This window comes from Barbus barbus (assembly GCF_936440315.1).
Source record: "Barbus barbus genome assembly, chromosome: 40".
NCBI classification, from domain to species: Eukaryota; Metazoa; Chordata; class Actinopteri; order Cypriniformes; family Cyprinidae; genus Barbus; species Barbus barbus.
In genome coordinates, this window is record NC_136718.1 from 4,945,192 (window position 1) to 4,968,487 (window position 23,296).

The window sequence follows — 23,296 nt, forward strand, 5'->3', positions numbered from 1 at the left end:
AGTTGTTACGGAAGCAGACTCGGAGGATTAGAATTCAACAGGTAACTTTTATTCAAACAGTAGAGTCAATAGGACGCAGGTGAAGGTGAGTATTCAGTTCAAATATGCAGTTCAATGGAATGATGAGGTTAATAATGAAGGCAATCTTGATATCACAGGAACTCGTGGATTAAACAGATGGATCACACAGCTCACAGTGACTGATGATGGAGACACACACTTAAAGACACTGGAGATTACAGATGTTGGACTGGAACAGAGGAGAACACACTGGAGAGGAAACATGAGGAAAGTACACGATGGAGTAAAGCATACAGGAGATACTCAGGAGTAGAATAGAGAGTTCTCTTTGTATGAACCAACGAGACCAGACACTGGAGTGCTTATAAAGCCAGCTTGATGAGGATGCTATTACTAATCAGACTATTATTTACTATTACTATATTCCTAATCAGGTGAGGGAGTGCGCTGTGATTGGAAGATGGAGAGAGAGCCTGACCGGTCTGTGACAATAGTTAGCTTGTTGATGATTCTGGATTTTCAGTCAAATACATGCTGTTTTGCTGTGTATAAAACATACAAAATATATGTCAGTTATAATATGGAGTGTAAATCAATTAAACTTTTTCATTATCATTTCTATATCAAAGAATATGTTCTAAATCTAAGTGAAGTTTTGATATAACCATAACAGCACAAAAAATGATGACTGATTAAAAACATTGACAGACAATCGGAATCAATTCTGCTTTAAAGAGCTTGAGCATTTAGTGACAGATGACACAACTGCATTGTATACTAAGAATACACTAATATAATTATCCTTATAAATATCATTCTTGGTGTAAACAGGCCTTATTAATGTTACTTCACTGGATGGCCTATTTCACATGTATTTTGTGTATTTTCAAAATACTGTATTTGTATTTAAATGCATTTTTCCACACAGTATTTTTATTTTAAATGCATTTTGATGTATTTGTGCCCATCTCCGATTGTAGTCTAATTAGAACTGATTGTTTTCACCTGTAATAGCAGCAAATTAGTCCTTCTTTTTCACTGGGATTGTTTCAAATGTGGGATTTTTTTAAATTAGTTTTATATTTATTATTCCGATGACCAAAAAACATCCTAATTTTGGAGGGTGACCACATGCCAATTAAGAAATATATATATTTTAAGAAAGATGTTAAAAAAGTGCTTTGTCAAAATAAAATGTTATATAAAGTTACATTGGAAAAACCTGGAAGGCTGTATCAAATATCATTTATACAATTTTTATGAAATTGATGACAGAAACAGGATACCAGGGATGACAGGACACACATTCTTCAGCACACTGCACATATTTGTTTACATTACTATAAAGGTTTACCATTTTAATTAGCATTATATTGTTTTGCACTTACTTTGTGTATGACAATCTTAAACAGTCAGTTCAGTTTGTTGTTGATTTAGCACATTACATTTCTGAGAGATCTAATGTTAAGGGTATTTTAAACAGATAATGCGTCCATCTGTTTGTCTGTGTCTCCTCAGAACTTCAAATATACTGATCTGGATCAATTATTAGGCAAGGAATATGATCAGATCTCGATGGTGATTTTTTTTTTTTTTTTTTTTTTTTTGACTTAGCAATAATACAGCCGGGGCAAGCTTTAAAATGTTTGAATTTCACACAGACAATCTTTAAAAACAAGGTGATAGTTAATATGTCATCCCTGTTACCCTGAAAAGTAACAGGACTGACAGTATAACAGGTTTGACGATTTCAAACTAATTTGCTAATTGCTAGCTAATAGTCAAGTTCACAAAAACACACATTGTACACTTTGAAAGGATTTTACTTGTAGATGTTGATTAAGAAATAATTGTTTAAATTTACATTTTAAAAATGGTAACAGTATTGACGATGCATGGTGCCCCCCACCTCCTCAGTCAAGCCTCATAAATGATCAAAAATAGCGCATTATAGAAGTGAGAGAGAAACATGCTTGTGTTTGAAGTGTAGAAATCCTGCTTGAGAGATGATGTAACCTCCTAGAAGGGTTTTTTGATGAGGGTAACAGGGCTGACATGAAACCAGGGGCCACCAATAAAATTATTTATATTATACAGGAAAAATTGATACTTATGCCAAAAACATTGCTTAACAATGAGACTGTATTTTAAAAAATATGCAAATGTGATTTTTATATAAATTTGCCTTCATTTTGTAAATTAAAAGTCCAGCTGAAAAACAAAAATCATAGTGAGGGACAAGCCAAAAACTTTACCCTTATCAGCATGGATGCTATTTAAATTATTTAAAATAATATTGAATTGATTTTGATCTGGAAAAATATATGTATATATTAAAAATGTTTGTCAGTTGAACTGTAATGAATGAATGTAAACAGATGGCATGTGTGTACAGTAGAATATATCGCTGTGCCTTTCACACAGAATACACTTAACAAAGATCCAACTTATCTGATTAATCTATGTGAATGTGACACACTCTGCTGCCAACGGCGTGATGAAGCTGTCATTAAATGTTTTCTTTAGCCTGCATGTCATAGTGATACACATTCTTTTAGACGTCATCCTGTTAAACCAGTTCGCATGCCTTCCTCACAGCTTGCAGCCCTACCCTCACATAAAATGTTAAAAGCTAGAAACTTCAGTTCAGTGCTAAATTAAATGCTGACTGATCACCGTTCAATCACTCATGAGTCTACGGGTATTTTTAGAGTAGAGACGGGAATAAACAGAACTGATACTTCTATAAACAGCTAAGGACTACAAACAAGTAAGAAAACTCTTTATCATTATATGAAAGGAACTCAACTGAAAATATTCCTGTTTAAAACCAGACAGAACTTCATAAAGCTGAAATATAACATAGTTAGTTTCCATCATAAGATCACCATTACTGCTGTGTTTACAGTAGCACTACAATGTTATATTGCTGTAAACTGTAGTTAGCAGTGTTAATTTTTGTACAAAATTGTATGGGGAATTAAGCCAGAATACGAGTATCTGTAAACGAACTGTAAACTGTCACTTATGCTAAACAAGGCTGCATTCATTTGATTAAAAACAGTAAAATACAGTAAAAAAATTAAAAATACAGTAAAATTTTAATATTGCTGAATAGTGAAAAAAAGTACTTTGGGGTTAAAAAAAAAAACAGATCAGTTGAAAGGGCTTAAGTTCCTCTGTGAAAAAAACAACAACATAAAACAGCTGAAGTGTATTTTAAATAAAAATAGACTGAAATGTTACTCAAAAAAACATGTTATACAACAAACATTTAAATGAGTCTGAAGGAACAATATTGGAAAAGAACAGAGGAATAGAAACAGTCTTAGACAAATTAATATTTAGGATTGTGGGTTTTTCTAAAAACCTTTCTGTTTTATTTCCCAGTATGCCTGTAGAAACATTATCAATCAGAAACCGCTCGGCCATTGGACGCTTTCCGTCCAGTACTCTTACACTGGAGGATCCAGACAAGGTGAAGCCAGAGAAGCCAATCACAAAGTGGGCATGTAGCACATGGTTCCGGCAGTGCTGCCAGCGCTGCTGCTGCTGCTGCAAGAAAACTGATGAAGACGCCACAGATACTACGAATGATGGAGGCAGCATTGGAATGACAGGCACAGGTAACCTAACCAGATGTGCAATGCACTGGGCAGAGTGTTTTGGCTCCAAAAATAACTCTTGAATAAAAATTATATATTTACCTAATAATGAACATTCTGCCATCATTCACTTACCATGGAGCACAAAGGAAGATCATTTTGACCCTCTGATGCTCAAGGTATGAAAACCCCTTCTAATGCACAGAATGGGTCTAAAATGACCCGTATTCATTTCCTTTGTTATTTCAAATTGTCTTGTTTTATCTTTTGAAATTATTTTATCTCAGCATTTAATATTCCATGATCTATAAATTCCATGATCCATGAATATTCAAAATATCTCTTTACAATTACTACAAATTAATATTTAATTTTTTCCCCTAGGTTTTTTGTTACTACATCAAGTTTACACACATATGGGTCAAAAATTACCCATCTATGCAAGCATGATAAAACAAAAGAATAAAGACATTTTGTTCAAATAATTATTTTAGCAGTTATTTAGACCAACACATTTAACACTTTAAATAGTTTATTTGCCATTTTGTCACACATAACTTACGCATATCACCGATAACCGATAACACTGAAATTGAACTGTCTGTAGTGCAAATGTAGTGAATTGTAGTGAATGTGACCAAATGGATGATGTAGGCCAGAGGTGGCCAACGTCTGTCCTGGAGAGCCACAGCCCTGCAGAGTTTTGCTCAAACCTTGATAAAAACTCACCTGCCTCTAGCTTTCTAGCAAGACTGAGTAAGACCTTAGACCTTGTTTAGCTTGCTCAGGTGTTTGATTAGGGTCGGAGATGAACTCTGCAGGACTGTGGCTCTTCAGGACCGATGTTGGCTGCCCCTGGTGTAGGCACTGAGGGTGGCAACATCCAGCACATCGCATCATAGCACCATAGGCCACGTGTTCTCCGCTTACATGTTTGCTCTTCAGATGACTCATCAGACAAGACTTCAGTGTCATCAAATGAGTCTTCTTCATCTAGGAGAGCTGGATTTACATCCTCGACTCCAGATTGACCCTGTGGTCATCAGCATCAGATATTTCAGACTTTGAATAAGGACTAAGAATTGCCTGATCTTCCTCATCATGCAGCACCTCTACAAACATTTCAGCCGTTTGTCTAGAATGTCTGGGATCAGTCATAATTACACTCTGGAGCGTTAAGAACGTAAAGAGTGCTCAACAAGCAGTTAATCGTGTATATACTGATTATATATCGTCACCGTCAGACAGAAACCTTGTATGTCCAATCCTATTACTTTTAAGGAACACTGACAGACATAAAGGGTGACCAATAGTATTGATTTATGACAAAAAAATGAAATGTAAAGATACGAGGTTTCTTCCTGACAGCAATGATATATACTTGTATATAATGTATTATTTTGACTTTTATTTTGTTGACCTAGCTAACATTATCTAGCTTAAATAGAATATGTCAGCAACAAGCTAGCCAATAGTATTGGACATGTTTCCCTGTCTCACTAGTAATAGATTTCAAGGATAAAGATTTCAAAGATATCCAGTTTCTTTCACATGTCAAATATTTTCTGTGGTAATAAATTAGAAAATAAGACTAACTCCATCATTTATACAAACGCGGCAATGCTGAGTTCACGAGTCCCACCCTTACATCTAATCTGATAGCAAATAGTAAGCATATTTTGGCGTGCTGTCCTGGGGGAGGGCTCCGAGCCTTTAATATGGCCCGAACCCAGAGAACTCCCCCTATCCCTAATATGGGACAAAAATAGATTAGGGCTGGAATAACATAGGAAATGAATACGGGTCATTTTAGACCCATGATGTGCATTAGAAGGGTAGTGACACAAAAACGATGTTTATTCAAAAAGAAAAAAAATGATCAAAAACAAGTTCATTGAGGAATTCCTGGATCTCTGAATGATGAAATTAACTTCTTGATTAAATAAACTCAGTCAGGTCACTTTAGACCCATGATGTGCATCAAAGGGTTAATAACATCGCATGGACAACATCCTTTTGTGTTCAATAGAAGACAGTCAAATGATGACAGAATTATCAATTCTGTATAAATATAAAACACATAACATCAAAACTCGTTCTCTCTCTCTACCAGACACTCCACTGGAGGTACGTTCCATTGACCTTTTCAAATCCAACAAAGAGCAGAACCGTCTGGAGCATCATACCGATCGCTATCACAGCGAACACCTCATCATCCGCAGAGGCCAGACCTTCCAGATGCTGATTGAGCTCTCACGGGCTTTCAACTCAAAGACAGATACACTTAAATTAGATCTGAAACTAGGTGAGTTTTGCCACCTTACTACAAGCCCAACATGAGGCCTAAGCATGCTAGCCTTGAATCTGTGCGTTGTTTGTGTATATGTGCACAATAACATCACTTGCAATCATTCTTCTTGTTTAAACTAAAATCGAATTTAATTGATCGACTTGCACTATATTCAAATGTTTGGGGTTAGTTTTATTTTATTAATTTTTTACTTTTATTCAGCAAGGACACATTAAATTGGTTAAAAATGGGAGTAAAGACTTTTACAATGTTCAAAAAAACTATTTTAAATAAATGCTTTTCTTTTTTATAATCCTGAAAATAAATGATCACTCTTTTCACAAAAATATTATACAACACAACTGTTTTCAACACTGATAAGAAGAAATGAAGACTGGAGTAATGATGCTGAAAATTCAGCTTTGCATCACAGAAATAAATGACATTTTAACTTATTCGAACAGAAAACGATGATTATAAATTGCAATAATATTTCACAGTATCACTTTTGTAGTTTTTACTGCATTTTTGATCAAATAAATGCAGCCTTTGTGAGCATAAGAGACTTCTGGTTCTGGAAAATGGTTCTTACCCCAAACATTTGAACTGTAGTGTATACATCATACTACGTTATATGGATATGGTCATGTTATCTAATTTTGAATTTGTCACTCTATATGTTGTGTATTTTTCAGGTAATCTCCCAGATGTATCCAAAGGCACACATGTGATTGTTCCTTTGGTTGAAGATCTGCAGGATGAATGCTGGGAGGCCAAGATAGTTGAGCAGAGAGGCAAAAGAATAAAACTCTCTGTCAACTCTCCACCAACTGCTGCTATCGGCAAATACAAGTTCTGTGTTGCAACATCGTCCCCAATGGGCGAGGCCATGTCCCCATACAATCCCGACAATGACATCTACATGCTGTTCAACCCCTGGTGTGAAGGTACAAGCAAGGGTGGGGTGAGAGAGAGGGAATAAAAAAAATTTAAAATAAACATATGAAAAATTTCAGTGAGACATTAGAGACTTGTGACTAATAAATAAAGTAAATACAAGTACATCAATTAAATAACTAAGACAAATATATCATGCCTTGGAAAAGAAGTAAATTAAAGAGTAGTAGGAGTTACAGGGCCTGTTTTGGCCTGTTTTTGGACAACCTTTTTGTTGTTCTTTCCTTTCAGTACACTCATTCCAAGACGCTGAATCATCCAGTTTCTCTTTCTCTCCTAGATGACTCTGTGTACATGGATGATAAGGAAGAGAGGAAAGAGTATGTTTTAAATGACATGGGGATAATCTATTATGGAATTGACAGCCAGATTGGAGACAGGCCGTGGAATTTTGGCCAGGTCAGAGCAACCCATCCATATACATCTAGTGTTTTATTAAAATATAAAGTGACTAGATTCCTTCTTGGCTTTAACGTGTGGCAGAAAATCAGATCTCAATTCTCCAGATTTCAAAAATCCAAAGATTAAATGAAATAAAAAATTGCTCCTTCCTTGTGTTGTAGTTTGATAAGGACATTCTTCCTGCATGTCTGTTTTTGCTGGAGCACAGTGGAGCCCCACCTTCAGGATTTGGAGATCCTATCAATGTGATCAGGCTTTTGTCTGCATTGGTGAGTTTGAATGCTCCTATTAAAGGGGTTATATCATTATTATCTTCCACTGGGGTCCACTTATGATGACACATTAAGTCATGCAACTCTGAATGGTGCAATTACAGGCGGTTTGCTAGAAAGCACATCATTTACTACATGACACAACTGTGCTCGCTTGCTCAATATGTAAATAGTCTGGTTCAGTGTGTTCACGGTAAGCTGGACCTGCTGCGCAGTTTAGAGCTTCTCTGAAACCCCCAACCTGCCCCAGCTCCACCTGTCTACATCTGTTACGTCATTTATGAATGCCTATTCATGCAGCAGCAGCAGCACGTCCTAGGCTACGCACTGCAAGCCTTAGTGCTTAAAGTGTTAGTTCACCCAAAAATGCAAGTTCTGTCATTAATTACTCACCTTCGTGTCATTCCAAACCTGTAAGGCCTTTGTTCATCTTTGGAACACAAGTTAAGATATTTTTGATAAAATCTGAGAGCTTTCTGACCTGCATAGAAAGCAACACAACTGACATGTTCAAGACCCAAAAAGGTAGTAAGGATATCATTAAAATAGTCCATGAGACATCAGTGGTTTAACAATAATGTTATGAAGCTATGAGAAAATGCGCCATGGTACTCTCATGAATGTGTAAAGACTAACACGGAAAAGAAGAAATTGTCGAATAAAGTTATTTTTTGTTTTCTTTGTGCACAAAAAGTATTATCGTAGCTTCATAACATTACTGTTGAATCACATGTCACATGGACTATTTTAACAATGTCTTTACTAATTTCCTGGGCCATAAAACGTTTCAGCTGTGTTGCTGTCTACGCAGGGTCAGAAGGCTCTTGGATTTCATCAAAAACATCTGAATTTGAGTTCCAAAGATGAACGAAGGTCTGATTTTTCATTTTTGGATGAACTATCCCTATCCATTAACATGCTAAAGCTATGAGTTGTCTACGATTGAAATAAAAGTAAACATAAACATTGCTAGCTTGTTCCAATCCTTTAATTGCTAATGGAGTCAGTCAGTCCTGCTGAAACATACTCAGAATTAAGGGGGTCACAATTAAAGGGATACAATACAGAATTATATCAACCTTTCTTTTTCAATTTGCAATATTTTTCAGACCTCAGACTCAAACTTCCACACCATTTTGTTCATTCTTGAGGTGAACTTTTGTCAGTTTGGTGATTAGATTTGTACCACAGCCTTGAACTGAATGTGATGCCTCCGCTGTGTGATACCTGCATGTGCGACTGGCTTTACAGGGATTAGGATACATGCTGCATAGTAAACCTTCCAAAAAGGTTCTTTATTAGCATATATAGTTCCATAAAGAACCTTTAACATCTGTTGAACCTTTGCAGAGCACAAAAGAGTCTTTGTAGTGGAAAAAGATTCTTTAGAGTATTTTGTTTTCTTCTTTTAGGAACAGTTCACTGAAAGGGGTTCTTCTATGGCATCACTAAAAAAAAAAAAAAAAAAAATATATATATATATTTTTGGAACATTTATTTTTAATGTAGTAGATCTAGACAGTGGTGCTGGGGAGGAGGAGGGCTAAAGAAAATTGTCATGGCACACAGCAGGAAATAGATCTGTCTGATTGACTGCTGTCAGCTTGAAAGAACTCAAAAAGATTTCATGACTGAACTATGCAAAAATGCAACCTCTTAAATATATCTGAATACAACAGATGAATAATTTCTGTCCTATATTTGACAGATTAACTCTCCTGATGACAACGGTGTGTTGGTAGGCAACTGGTCGGGCACGTATGATAATGGCACAGCCCCCACATTCTGGAGTGGTAGCAGTGACATTCTGAGACAGTATTATGAGAATGGAGGAACACCGGTTAGATATGGACAGTGTTGGGTCTTCTCTGGGGTCACCACCTCAGGTATGAATATGCATTTGGGAATGAGTAAGAACACATCCATTTGACTTGAGCATAACACATCTTTCCTATTTTCAGTGATGAGGTGTTTAGGGATTCCAACCCGGTGCGTTACAAACTTCGAGTCTGCTCATGACACAGATGTTTCCTTGACAACAGATGTGTATTTAGATGAGAACTACGAGCTGATTGAGGAGCTCAATCGAGATTCTGTCTGGTTAGTTCAATTCATTCACAAAATTGTATAAAACCTTGAAGAGTACACTATAATTGCACACATCTGAAAGTGCATATGGGTAGTTGACAAATAAAAATTGGACTGTGTCCTATGGTGTGACTGCAAAAAATGTAGGAAAAAAAAAAAACTTAACATACAAATAACATGAAATGTATCTTAGAGTTACAAATAGCATGTGAGAGGTTTATCTTCAATGTAAAAAAAAATGGCATAAAACATACAAATGTTCCTGTCTACAGGAACTTCCATGTGTGGAATGACTGCTGGATGGCCCGTCCAGATCTACCCGCGGGTATGGGGGGGTGGCAAGTAGTAGATGCCACCCCACAGGAGACCAGTCAGGGTGTTTTCCGGTGTGGTCCCGCTTCTGTCGAAGCTGTCCGGAATGGACAGGTTTACCTCAAGCATGACACACCGTTCGTATTTTCAGAGGTATACCTAAACCTCTATATTATGACTTAGTGTTTTAAATGAGGCCCAAAGAGACTTGTAGGTACTAAATGCTTTGCTCTTTTTGTTCAAGGTGAACAGTGATAAAGTGTACTGGCAGCGAACTGCCGATGGCACCTTTACTCCCGTCCAAATTAAGAAGAAAGCAATAGGTCGCTGCATCAGCACTAAAGCAGTTGGCTCTGATAAACGTGAGGATATCACACACCTCTACAAACATCCAGAAGGTAAAAAAAAAATATGAATTCAATCTTTCTGATGTTATGAGGCATTAGCAATTTCCAGGTTCCTTCATACATCTGAGAATCCTGATCTAGTTTAAATCTAAATCTAGTTTAAAACACATGCACGTCATATTCATCAGTGGTGGACAAGGTACACAAATCAATTACCTGAGGAAAAGTAATAAAATATTGTTCCAATTAGTAATCCAGTGAGATTTTTGTTTGCACAAGGAGTCTGACAACAACCAGTGCTCCACAGAGAGATCTGATCTGATCATCATCCAGTCTGAATGACATGAAGAAACAGAACAAACTGAGACAGACTAAATCCAGAAGAACTGTGGCAACATCTCCAAGACACCAGCAAAGCTACCAGAAAAACCATGTATTCTGGACAAAAGCTGTTTTTTGAAATGCAGTGCCTAAAAAAAAAAAAAAAACAGTGCCTAAAACTTTTAACAGTACTGTAGCTTTGCAGATAGGTTTCTTCAGGTGTCTTGGAGATGTTGCCACATTTCTTCAGGATTTAGTCTGTCTCAGTGTTTTAATAAATAAATCCGGAGCGTCACATCACTATTCCATATATTTGCTGTCCCCCTCATTAGATTCAGAGGAAGAGCGCATTGCTGTGGAAACGGCCTGTCAGTATGGCTCTAAAGCAGCGATCTACAACATCTCCAGTGCTAACGATGTCTCCATCCAGATCACCATGGATGGAGAAGAGCCTCAGCTTGGTGCTGATGCTAAACTGGCCATCACCGTAAAGAACACAAGCTCAGAACTGCGCACTTTCACCCTCCACAGCCAGGTGGCCATTATGTACTATACTGGGGTGTATAAAGCTACAGTGAAGAAAGACCAGATACCTGTTGAACTCCAACCCAATGAAGGTGAGAGAACTCGGGCAATAATGTCGCATTCATATTGAATTACTGTTGCCAGTTAGAAATGAATTTTCCTCTCTTTCTCATCATAGATGAGACTGTGGAGTGGTGTCTGCTCTATGATCAATATAAAGACCAGCTGGTGGATCATGCCATGCTGATGCTCACACTCACTGGACGCGTCACTGAGACCAATCAGGTTCTGGCTACCCAGTTTCGCTTCAGACTGTGCACATCAGACCTAGTCATCAAAGTGAGTTTAAACGACTTCTCTGTTTTAAACTCAGAATGATCCATGTGTATGCACAGAGGTTAATATGTGTGGTAAATTAATTTAACTTTTTGGGTGAATTCATTTGAGATCAACTTTGAAACCTCACTTGCATCACTTGCTGTAAATGTGTGCTCGTTTACCTCCCAGCCTGAAGGAGACGCTGTAGTTGGCAAAGAAATGAAGGCTACGGTTGTTTTCCGGAACCCACTTAAGCTCACACTGAAGAATGTGAAGTTTCGCTTTGAAGGACTGGGACTGCAGAGCATCAGGGAGGTTTCCTACGGGTAAGACGGTCATTGTAAACTTAATCGTAAACTGTGAGCTGTTGTTTTCAGTATGGTCTATGATTGCTTTCAATACACACTTGGTAAAACATCATATACAGTAATTACACTTTGAATCAAACGTTTGGGGTCCATAAGATGTTTTATTGTCTTTAATGCTCACCATACATAGGACAAATTATTTATTATTATTATTTATTTGTATTATTATTTATAATTTATTATAAAAAAATATATTAAAATTTATAATAAAAAATATATATATATACTGTTTATACACACACACGCACACAAGGTATGAATGTAACCCATTTACAACCATTGTAACTCAATATAACAATATAATACTTGTGCAAATATATATATATATTTCTGTGTATGAAATTTCACCAAAAACATAGCAACATGATTTCTCTTTCTCTCTGTTCTTCTTTTTCTCAGAAATATAGAAAGCTTGGCCACGGTGACACTGACAGAGAATTTTATTCCTTTGGAGGCCGGCCCACAGAAACTTCTAGTGTCTCTCGACTGCCGTCAGCTACCTCCGGTGCATGGAGTCGCCAACATCATTGTCAAAGCACTGTGAGACATCTCTTCAGGAGGACAAAGATGCACTGCACTGGAACTTCAGTCGCTCTGACATTCATTAGGAAAATCTCTATCTAGGACATTCTTTTCTTAGCCGTGTCTGAAGGCTATTTTTATTCTAGTAAACAGCTTGAGAACGTTGGTCTTTTGGGCCTCATTCTCAAATACAGCTGCATTTTTGCATAGTGTAGTACAACATTTGTGCACATTTTAAATAGGTTAATTTAACCATTTAAAATATAATTTAATTTTGTTACATGAACCAAAATGTCTATATGAACTTTTGTTGCTTTTAAACATTGCTTTTTTTATGTTGAATGTATTCATCCTTTTATGTTTTTTTTCTCTCAGAATGTAATTTTCCAGATATTTCTGATTATTCATAAATATTTAAGTCATAACAAACATGTTGTTTGTGTTCTTAGTAATCTGACAAAGAGCCAAAGGACTATTTTCCATCTAATACATTCAAAAGCATTTCTAAATCACATGACTTCTGGGCTCAGGTAATATGTTTTGTCAACCATGTCTAATTTTATATGAACAAGTTTTTGAGGAGTCAGTCAAATACGTTTATATACAGAAAAAACATTTCAATTATTTCTATTAGTTTCATAGTGTAATCTCATATTTCATTCGATTTGCTGGAGGATATAAAAAATGGTCAAAATGTTAGGGGTTACGGCTAGAAGGGATATAGCTGCAGCTACTGGACATGCGCACATCAACATAGCGTAATTTTTGTCACACTGTACAACAATAATTAATGTTTTTGCATTAATGTAAGGGGTAGGTTTAGGGTTGGGGTGTAAACGCCCAACCCTAAACCTGTGGCTGTATCCCTTCTAGCCACATCTGCAGTAAGGATTTTGATACATTGAAATCTTCACTGAATCAATACACTAAAAATATTAATTAATTGATTCGTTCAGTGAATAAACATTAAACATTACACCAGTAGATGGCAACCAGTGATTGAGTCATATCTTTCCTATATGATTCACATCTGGTACTGTAAAATAGTACAGTAGCCTATAGTCCACAGGACTCATGCACTATATTTGTCTTCCTAATTCATACAATAGGTTTATGTGAAAACAGATCAATGTTATTATTGGCTTTTCGAGATGCACTTAAGGCAAAAAAATAAAATACTGAATCGTGACTTCATTTGGACTTTGTTGCAGAAATTTGTAAAAGTCATTTTGGTATGGCCGAAAATATTTTCTCTAACCCTAACCCAACTGTTAGGATATCAGTAGCACCCCATTATTATCAAAAGTCAGAATACTGTATGCTAAAGGACATCATCATTATCTATTGTAATGTTACATTACTACATTTAGCACACAGATATTTTGGATTTGGACTTATAGTTTAGGCGCTAGAGCAGATAGCAACACAAAAATATGAGTCATAGTCTAATAATGCAATAGTGTGTTCAGTATTGGGATTTTTGTGTGCTTCTAGCAACAGTTTGAACAGGACCCTTTTCTATTCTAACATGACAGTGCCTCTGTGTATAAGACATGGTTCAAAAAGACATGATTGATTGAGTCAGTGTGGAAGAACTTGACTGGTCTACAGAAAACCAAGTCCTGATCCCAGCTGAACTCCTCTGGTGTGACTTTATATGCAGACCTTGAGCCAAAAACTCATAACCAAACACCAATGACATTAATAAAAATCTAGTTAAAAAATAACCAGTGGGCAAATGAGGAAAGATGTGCTTTGTCAGTGGGCATTTCTATAAGATAATAATATCACGCAAAACTATGAATAGTTTAACGTAGCTGCAGGTTCTTTGAAAGATGAGTTGTTTATCCTGTTTGAGACAGTTTCTCTAACAGATATACGTTTATCTGTACATTTCAAAAAGTATTTTACACACAAGTATTTTAATTTTGCATAAAGGGTTGTTCTGATAGCAAGTATCTTGTTTCTTCACAGACTTCACAGAAGGAGTGCCGGCGTGTGCATGTGCTTAGGACAGAGTGCAACAGAATGTGAGCGCAATAGCCTATTTCTGACCAAAATATACATTTTGCTATGTTAAATATACATTTTATTCAGCGTAGGTTTAAAAATGTAGGTTTAAAATGCTATAATATAGCACAGTTTTTATTTTATTTATTTTATGAGAGCAGTAAATGTAAAGGGACTGTTGTGACAGGGTATAAAAATAATATAATTATTATATCCAGATAAATTGTTTTATTAACAAGTTTCGGGAGGAGCATGATCAGATAATCAACCAATTTGGCACTGGTGGAACTCTTTTAGCTAATCATCCCAACTAGCACTATACGTCTATATAGGTGAATCTCAAAAAATTAGAATATAATTTTGATGAGTTTGAATTTTGATGATTAGACAGCTTGTGAAAGTCAAAAATCAAGTATCTCAAAATATTAGAATATTTACATTTGAGTTTCATTAAATGACCATCTCTATGGTATAAATTCCGGGTATCTCTTGTTCTTTAAAACCACAATAATGGGGAAGACTGCTGACTTGGCAATGAGAGTAAAAGTTGCTAATATCTTTGATACTCAGTACAACTACAAAGTATCCAAAAAGATACTCAAGTACAGCAATTACTAGGGGTGGAACGGTACAACTTTTTCATGATTGGGTTTGTATCACGGTTTTAGAGTCACGGTTTCGGTACGGTTCAGTATGTTTAGGGAAACAATATACTGTCAAATAACAATGAAGAAAATAAGAATAATCGATCTAACTACAAGCAACAGCACAAATAAAAATACAATACAGTAAATATACAAATAAAATAATCTGTGATTTTCAGGTTTTTTTTAGGTAGGTCTATAGCATTAGTTTTTAGGTACAGAAATTGAATAAAGTAATCAAATGTAAAACAGCATTGCATATTTGACTGTATAAATTAAAGATTCATCTTTATTAAAGTTACAAAAGCGATCCAATCAAGAGCAGTGAGTGATTTCTTTGTTGTTGCTGTTTGATTAATAATAAGAAAGTGCTGTCACTTTAAGAGAATGCACTGATCCAGTGCACTGATACTGTATGCTCAGCCAGCTATGTCTGCTATAGGGTACTTACCAAGACGGCATTTTGACAGATTTTTTGTGTGACTTTATCCATTCAAGCACAATACTTCAGAGAGAGCTTCATATTTGAGCGCTTCTGATGAGCGCATGCACAAATCACTGCGCGAGCTTGCGTCCTCTGGCTCTTAAAATGTTTAAACTGGCAAAGCTTACATTAGTTTAAACACCGATATCAACGTGTGCTGTTCAGGTCTCACCTGTGCGAGCGCCATCACTCGGGTGATGACGGAATAAATGCTTAGGGCATAGGGCACTCGGATTGAACAAGAGCGAATGGGTTGTCTACGTGTTTTTTTTTTTTTTTTTTAATCGCTGTTGTTGTAATGTACTGGGAAGCCAGAATACGCATCCATTAACAGAAACATACATTAGCCGAACCCTGTTTGTTTTACGTGTTATTTATAACAAACCATATGTTGTCAGATTTAAGTTGAACCGCGGTCCTAGCGCGTGCCAAACCGTGCGGTTAGTTTTTTTTTTTTTCACGAACTGTGCCACCCTAGTAATTACTAACATTTACTCCAATACTTTACACCTCTATCACAGAGTGCTGTATCAAAGCAAATTAAATGCAAAGTTGACTGGAAGGAAGAAATTGGGTAGGAAAAGGTACACAAGCAACAGGGACTATCGCAAGCTTGAGAATACTGTCAAGCAAAGCTGATTCAAACACTTGGGAGAGCTTCACAAGGAGTGGACTGAAGCTGGAGTCAGTGCATCAAGAGTCTTCAAAACATCTTCAGAAAAAGGACTACCAAGCCACTTCTGAACCAGAGACAACGTCAGAAGCATCTTATCTCGTAAATTTTGCATTTCTTTTGGAAATCAAGTTCTGGAGTCTGGAGGAAGACTGGAGAGGCACAAAATCCAAGCTGCTTGAAGTCCAGTGTGAAGTTTCCGAAGTCAGTGATGATTTGGGCTGCCATGATGTCTGCCATGATCTACCAGGAGATTTTGTAGCACTTTATGCTTCCATCTGCTGACAAGCTTTATGGAGATGCTGATTTGCTTTTCCAGCAGGACTTTAGCACCTGCCCACACTGCCAAAACCACCTCCAAGTGGTTTTCTGACCATGATATTACTGTGCTTGATTGGCCAGCCAACATGCCTGACCTGAACCTCATATGGAATCTATGGGATATTTTCAAGTGAAACATAAGAAACAGTCAATCCAACAATCCAGACGAGCTGAAGGCTCAATAGTGTTGCAGTGCCACAGGCTGATCGCTTCCATACCATACCTCGCTGATGCTGTCATTTGTGCTAAAGGAGCCCCGACCAAGTATTGAGTGCATAAATGAACATACTTTAAAGAAATTGAACTTTTCTGTTTTGCAAATTTTGAAATGTTTTACTTTACATGTAATGAATCTATAATATATGAAAGGTTCACTTTTTGAAGAAAAAAAAATACTTTTTCACGGTATTCAAATTTTTTGGAGATGCACCTATATACAGCCAAATTACACTGTCCCCCAACAGTTTTACGGCATCCGGTTCACTCCTTTTGCCATTATTTTACAGACACGTCTTTTCCCATCCAATGACAAGACCTTATATTTTTAGGGAAACTCTTTCGGATCTTCCATCTCTCTGCTTGACCAGCCACATGCATTTCATGTCACACCGAGGCCTAACCTCGCCTCCACCGGCTAGACTTCCAACTTCTTCCCTGGTATCCTCTTATTATTGTGCAATTCCAACAATTCCTCTGACAGTATTTAAGCCCGAGGCAAACCCTGATTAATTCCGACACACAGTTCTCACTGAGGATAAACAGAGCAGATCTGTACGATCTATGTGTCGCTCTGCAAATCAACCAACCTCACTCCTAAATCCACTCCAGCCCCCAAGACAGCCAATAGATCGAGCAAGGCCCCAAATTCACCTCGCTCGACACTGCCATCGTCCCGCACAGAACTATTGCTACGTGCTTTTTTGAAAAATGAGTTGCTAGGGTAGTCTGAGAAGTTGCTAAATCTAGCAGCAAAATTACTAATTTGGCAGCACCGCAGGCTACACGAGCATTTCAACATTTCCTGCCGATTGCCACTAGCCCCTCCCATTTACCATGGCCTACAGCAGCTGAAGCAAGCACAGGCCCTTACATCTCATTCTTTCCTCCACTTTCCTCATACACTTACCTCAGTCTCACTCCTCAAGCTCCAGAGCCCGATTTAAGCATGAGGCTGCCTCCACCGACAATTGCGGCCCCCACTCCTCTCCCTTACACTTCTCTTCTGCACTCGAAATCACTATAATCTCTTTTCACAAAAACTCCTCTGCCTGTCCCACCAAATACTGTCACCCCTAGTGGCTCACAACATCTGAGCACAGATCCTGGCAGGTGCAAATATAGACCTTTCGCCTAGGGCCGTCACTAATGAATATTTTGGTAATTTATCAGTTGATTATTCTGATGATTTAATCATATAATTATAATTTATTATGATAATAAAAATAGACCTAATAAAATGGTCAGTTTTCTGGCATGAGTTTTCCAGCAACCAGCTTCACCACAATGTCTGAGATTGAGCTCTTCCTGTCCGACAACAAGCCGGACGCTCCATCACAAGACACCGGCTCAAAGGCATCTCCTTCGCAAGCTACCGACTCAGAGGCACTTCCTCCTCGGCCTGGTTCTGCCGCCTCCACCAACAAGACAGCCATCGAAATTCCCATCATCTTCCTATGCATCTGCTTCACCATCTGTCTCTCCCATCGGAAAACGGACCGTCGCAGGATTGAGAAGCGCTGTCCAATTCAGAAGTTAAGTTCTCCTGGAAAATGAGTAAAGCTGAGCTTTACGATCTATATGTCTCTCTGGAAAACCCTAATTCACCCGCCTCTCTATCACTTCATCCAGATCAAGTTCCAGATCCCTTCGAGCATCGAGATACAGCAGGCCGTTAGCAAGCCTGGGCCACACCCCAGACTCCGATCCAGATACTCTACCGCCTCCACTCAGGCCCAGCTACCCTACTTCTTTCTTCCACTATCACTGCTCCTCTTCCCATAGAGTCTCATCAACCAGCGACGCAAGTTTACTTGCCTCCTCCCTCATTTCCTTCAACCTCTTCCTACTTACTTGCTCATGCACCAGGTGCTAATCCATGTGTGAGGCTGCCTCCGCAAATGGTTATGGCCACACCTTCTCTTCCTTCTAACCTCTTTCCTCAAAGTAAACCTCAGTTCACCTTATTTACTGCAGTCCCAGTACCGGCCCCATGAACGCAGCCTCTTTGGAGCCACCCCCCTTGACTAATACCATCTGGTCTCAGATTTTTGCAGAAATTTATAGTGCTGGATCTGGAGGCAGATCCATCGCCAACCCCAGTACCTCACTATTCACAACTCATATTCCCTTAACCCATCCCTTAAATCCCTTCCTCGACGCTTCACTCAACCTTATCCTCCAAGCAGTTTCAGCCAGAACCCTCCATTCTTATCTAACAGCTATGATATGTTTCAAAGCATTCCACTCTTAATTTATCTGCCATTTATTGATATTTCTTCCTGATATCTATTACTTTATTAAACAAAAAACGATCAAGAAAGAAAAGTCACTTTAGCCAAAATTTCAACCACCATCCAATTAAACCATATCAGGCTATTTTCTCTTACTTCCAATTCAGGACCTCTCATTCTAAATCTCTTCTCCACCCTCTATTGGTTGCAGGGGTGCCTTAAGATAACCAGAGGCCCCTGGGCTACAACATTACAGCAGGCCCCTCTACCTCAGAAAGCCTTTTTTTTCTTTCTTTCTTTCTTTTTTTTTTTTTTTTTTTAAAGCTTCCTGACAATTATTTGTCAAATTTTGATTTTTTTTCTTCTTGTTAATATGCCAGTTAGCATTCACAACACTGTTCTGCAAAATGTGAATATAAGTGAATATGCAAATTCACTCTTTGCCACAAGGTGGCGCTTAGGAACAGCAGAATTATAGCCGTTACATAAAGTAAACACTACGTTATTTCAGGCTTTATACAGAGGTAATATGAAAGGAAAATGCCATCAAAACTTTCCTGGCTGAAATGTGAGTTTACAGGTATGATTTAAACACCACAAATCACACAACATGTTCATTATTCATCATCAGTAGAACGAAACAACAAGACATGTTGGCATATATGTGGGCTGTTTGGTTATTGCTAACTGCATTTTTATTTTGAAACATGCTGTGCTTGTGTTTAATAAATTAAATCACAGCCGTATAAACTTTAATGATCACATTTAAGCAATAGGTCTATTCCTATTTTTCCATCCCTGTATTTAAAATTGAGACTTTGAAGCAGCACCTTAATCTAAAACTTTCAGTTGACAGAAAAAGATCCACGCAAATTATAGTCCAGGTGATATATGAAAAAAAGTTAACTTTTTCATAAAAGCATGAAATTTGGTACACTTGTATAGTTTGCGGCCTTAAACATTTTCAGAAATGGAGCCATCACAAAAACACCTTGTGGTTGCCATGGCGACTATTTTACTTTCCGCCATAACCAAATTATGTATTTTGTGTCATATCTACTCAACCAAACATGATAACACAGAAAATGCTATGTCTAACCCTATGTTTTGATGGTCAAGGATTGCAATGATACCATATACAACAACATAAACTGTTCAAGTGAAGAGTTAATGGTGAAATCAGCAATGTAAGAAGGAAATAACAGTATCTGAGCATCATAGTATCACAGCATTTACAAAAGTAAAAGCTATTCATTTTTTCTTTCTTTGATAATTAACTAATATTTTATTCAGTAATGCATTAAAAGATTTTTTCAAGAATACTATCATATATTTCAGAAATATATATAAAAAATCATCTCAGGTAAGTGTATTTCCAATACATTCTTGTTCTCTCTCAACAACGCTTTAACATCACACGCAGACAGCAACGCAGTCAGGTCAACAGTTAATGGTTAATTTAGTGACTTTATGGGAAGGATTACAATGAAATCTCAGAAGATGCAGAATGACATTTCAAACATTTAATTTACAATCACTCTCTGGGCCCAGAGTGTCTATTATTAATAGTTGTCTATTAGGGGGCAAGCCAGGGTCCTGCATGCGGGCGGGTACACTCAGGTGAACCGCTAATATTTGATGTAACGGGTGGAATAATATGTATGTATAGGGTGCGGTGTGGGTGCGGGCCAGGCGGTGACAAGCACAGATGGGTTGCGGGTCTTATAAGCAAGACTATTTCAACTTGGTCCAGTACACGCTGAGCAATGTAGCCAATCACGCTGCCACTGATTGACAGCTGTAGGGATTATATTAAAGGGGACGCTCTTTGCTTGCTTTCTGTATTTAATCTATTCACAATTTTAATACATTTTTAATAAATTAGTTTTTTCTACCTCATGTAGGAGATTTAATGCAGGTGTGGTTCGGGTTGAAGTTTTTATGTCAAATGGGTCAGGTATAGGATTAAATTAGTGTTGCTGTTAACATGTCGGGTGTTCTGTTAATTACTGTTACCACAAGGCATCACTCACTTACTTACAGATCTCAGGCTTCTGGAGGGGATGTAGATTCGTAAGATTGAGGAGGAAGTAGGAGGGTGCTGAGCCTGTGGCTATTCTACTCAAACATCAATGTCTTGAACTTGATGCGAGATGCAACCGGCAGCCAGTGCAGGGAGATAAAGAGAGGTGTGAAGTGGGCCCTTTTGGGTTCATGGAAGACCAGTCGTGCCACTGCATTCTGAAACATTTGTCAAAGTTTGTTTGTGCATGATGGAAGTCCAGCTAAAAGAGCATTGCAATAGCCCAACCTAGAAATGACAAAGGCCTGGACAGCATGCAGACAAGTTGTTCAGCATGATCTGTTTGGAAGGGCCTGATCCTCCTGATGTTGTCCAATGCAAAAATGCATGATCAAGTCTTTATAATATGGTCCTTGAAGGTCAGTTGGTCACCAAAGAATAATTTTTTATGAACCTAGCAGGATGATGAAATAATGCTGTAGAATCAGAGGGGCAGGGAAAACGAGAAGCTCAGTCTTTGCCAGGTTAAGCCTCCTATTCCTGCGAAGGCTAGACTGCGGAATGGCCTTCGAAGGCCGCATCGGCCGCATCCTTTGAAGGACCCGTCTTCCGAAGAATGCGGTCTTTGAATTGGGAGGCAGCGACACTGTGAGACTGATAAGGTGATGAGAGACAGGTGATTGTAATTGATGATGGGTCCCGGAAAAAGAATTAATGGGAAGGTAGTCCTGGGTGAATGGTAAAAGTCAGGGATGGAGTGTCCTCTGGTGGAGCTCATGGGCACTCCAGCTGGTGATCGTGTCCTTTGTATTCTGATGTGTTCTGATCATTTTTGTATCATTTGTTAAGGTGTTTAAATGTGAATATTAAGATCCCGGTGAAGGTAAATGGATAACAGGTAAAAGGTAACAACTAATTGTTTTATCTGTTCATTTAACTGTTTTTAGATATTATCTTGTTACCATAGCAGATGCACAGCATCTCATCTGCTGTGAGATGAGAGAAAATAGATCATATGTGTTCCAGTGATATATCAAAATACTTAAATGCACACTTAAACTTTATGAACAATAACATATTCACTGTTTGTTGTGTTTGTTTTAATACAGTAATTGGTTGATTCAGTGTATTTGATAGCTAAAATGACTACAAATTCAGGTTTTCATCACCACCATAAGATGTGTAAACTCCACCAGATTAATATTTTGATAATATTTGATTATTATATTTTATATTTGCTGAGGAATTGTTGGTCACATGTGAAAATGTAATCTGTCTACTAACATGTAGAATGTGTTTTTGAAATGTTAAAAACATCTTGATTGCAAAATAGGTGATAACAAGGTAAAAAGCACATTTTGATGAAAAAAGTTTAATCAAGCTCAGTAGTACATGTAAGATACAAAAATGTAGTTTAATTTGTCTGAGTACAAGGTTTTATTTTTTAAATATTGCACCCTCTTTTGTCCCAGTTTTCAAGAATCAGTGATTTTAAATGTACATTTAACACCCAATAAAATCCATATTTAACATTGAATAATATATATTTTATTCAGAATTACTGCATGTTGAATGTTTAAAAAACAAAACAATTATTTAGAAAATGCCTAATGTAGCTTAATGCATTAAAATAAGTTTAGGACCAAATTCTGTCAATACCTGTGCTAAATTTCAAGTTAAGCATTTTTGCATTGAAAACCATTATAAAGACATGCATAACATCAAATTTAACGCAAGCAATTAGATTGTTTTGCATTTTTTGGTTTTACAATTAAAGTAACTCCTATAATTGAAAGTTATTTGAGGTTCATATATTCATAAAGGTTACTGTAATTAATGTAACATCACAGAAATTGCCAATGATGCAATGCTTATTACAGTTAAGTACTGTATGATTATATTATAGTAATTACTGCCCATTTTTACTGTTGTGTATGTATCTGTATTTTACAGGCCATTTTTAACATTGTCTCAGCACAACCCCTCTCTCCACTTTACATATCTACTGCCAGGATTTACTAAAGGCACGCAGTGAAAAAATGAAATGGCATAGACATGGTTATTTTTGCAGCTGACCTTATTGCTTATGCATTTGTAAGAGTTTCACTTTAAGAGGAGAGAAGAGTATTGAAATGAATCATGCAAGGTGATATACAAAGGTTTGCATAATCAATTTACTGGTATTTGCACCATTATTGCTGCTAGTAGTTAAATCAGTAGTAAATAAATGAGTTATTTACAATGGTCATTATAAAAGACATTGTTTATTGATTGGTTGGTTGGTTGGTTGGTTGGTTGGTTGGTTGATTGATTGAGTGATTGATTGATTGATTGATTGATTGA

The 23,296-nt window shown here is 37.3% G+C and overlaps 1 protein-coding gene across 1 annotated transcript; it reads left to right on the top strand.

Moving 5' to 3' along the window:
• Positions 1–2,664: 2,664 nt before the first annotated feature.
• LOC306859716 (protein-glutamine gamma-glutamyltransferase K-like) lies at positions 2,665–12,775 on the top strand. Its single transcript, XM_079400923.1, has 14 exons — positions 2,665–2,791; positions 3,412–3,647; positions 5,740–5,931; positions 6,612–6,863; positions 7,154–7,272; positions 7,437–7,544; positions 9,256–9,433; positions 9,509–9,647; positions 9,908–10,100; positions 10,192–10,345; positions 10,948–11,232; positions 11,319–11,479; positions 11,648–11,784; positions 12,226–12,775. Exons 2-14 carry the CDS (start codon positions 3,413–3,415, stop codon positions 12,368–12,370), a joined length of 2,298 nt encoding a protein of 765 aa, XP_079257049.1. The 5' UTR covers positions 2,665–2,791; position 3,412; the 3' UTR covers positions 12,371–12,775.
• Positions 12,776–23,296: the final 10,521 nt, after the last annotated feature.

Bases quoted from the DNA above. Each gene is read 5' to 3' on its own strand.
- LOC306859716 (XM_079400923.1), top strand. From the start codon at position 3,413: ATGCCTGTAGAAACATTATCAATCAGAAACCGCTCGGCCATTGGACGC. The intron at 10,101-10,191 runs GTATACCTAAAC...TTTTTGTTCAAG, and splicing joins CACCGTTCGTATTTTCAGAG to GTGAACAGTGATAAAGTGTA. The intron at 10,346-10,947 runs GTAAAAAAAAAA...CCCCCTCATTAG, and splicing joins CCTCTACAAACATCCAGAAG to ATTCAGAGGAAGAGCGCATT.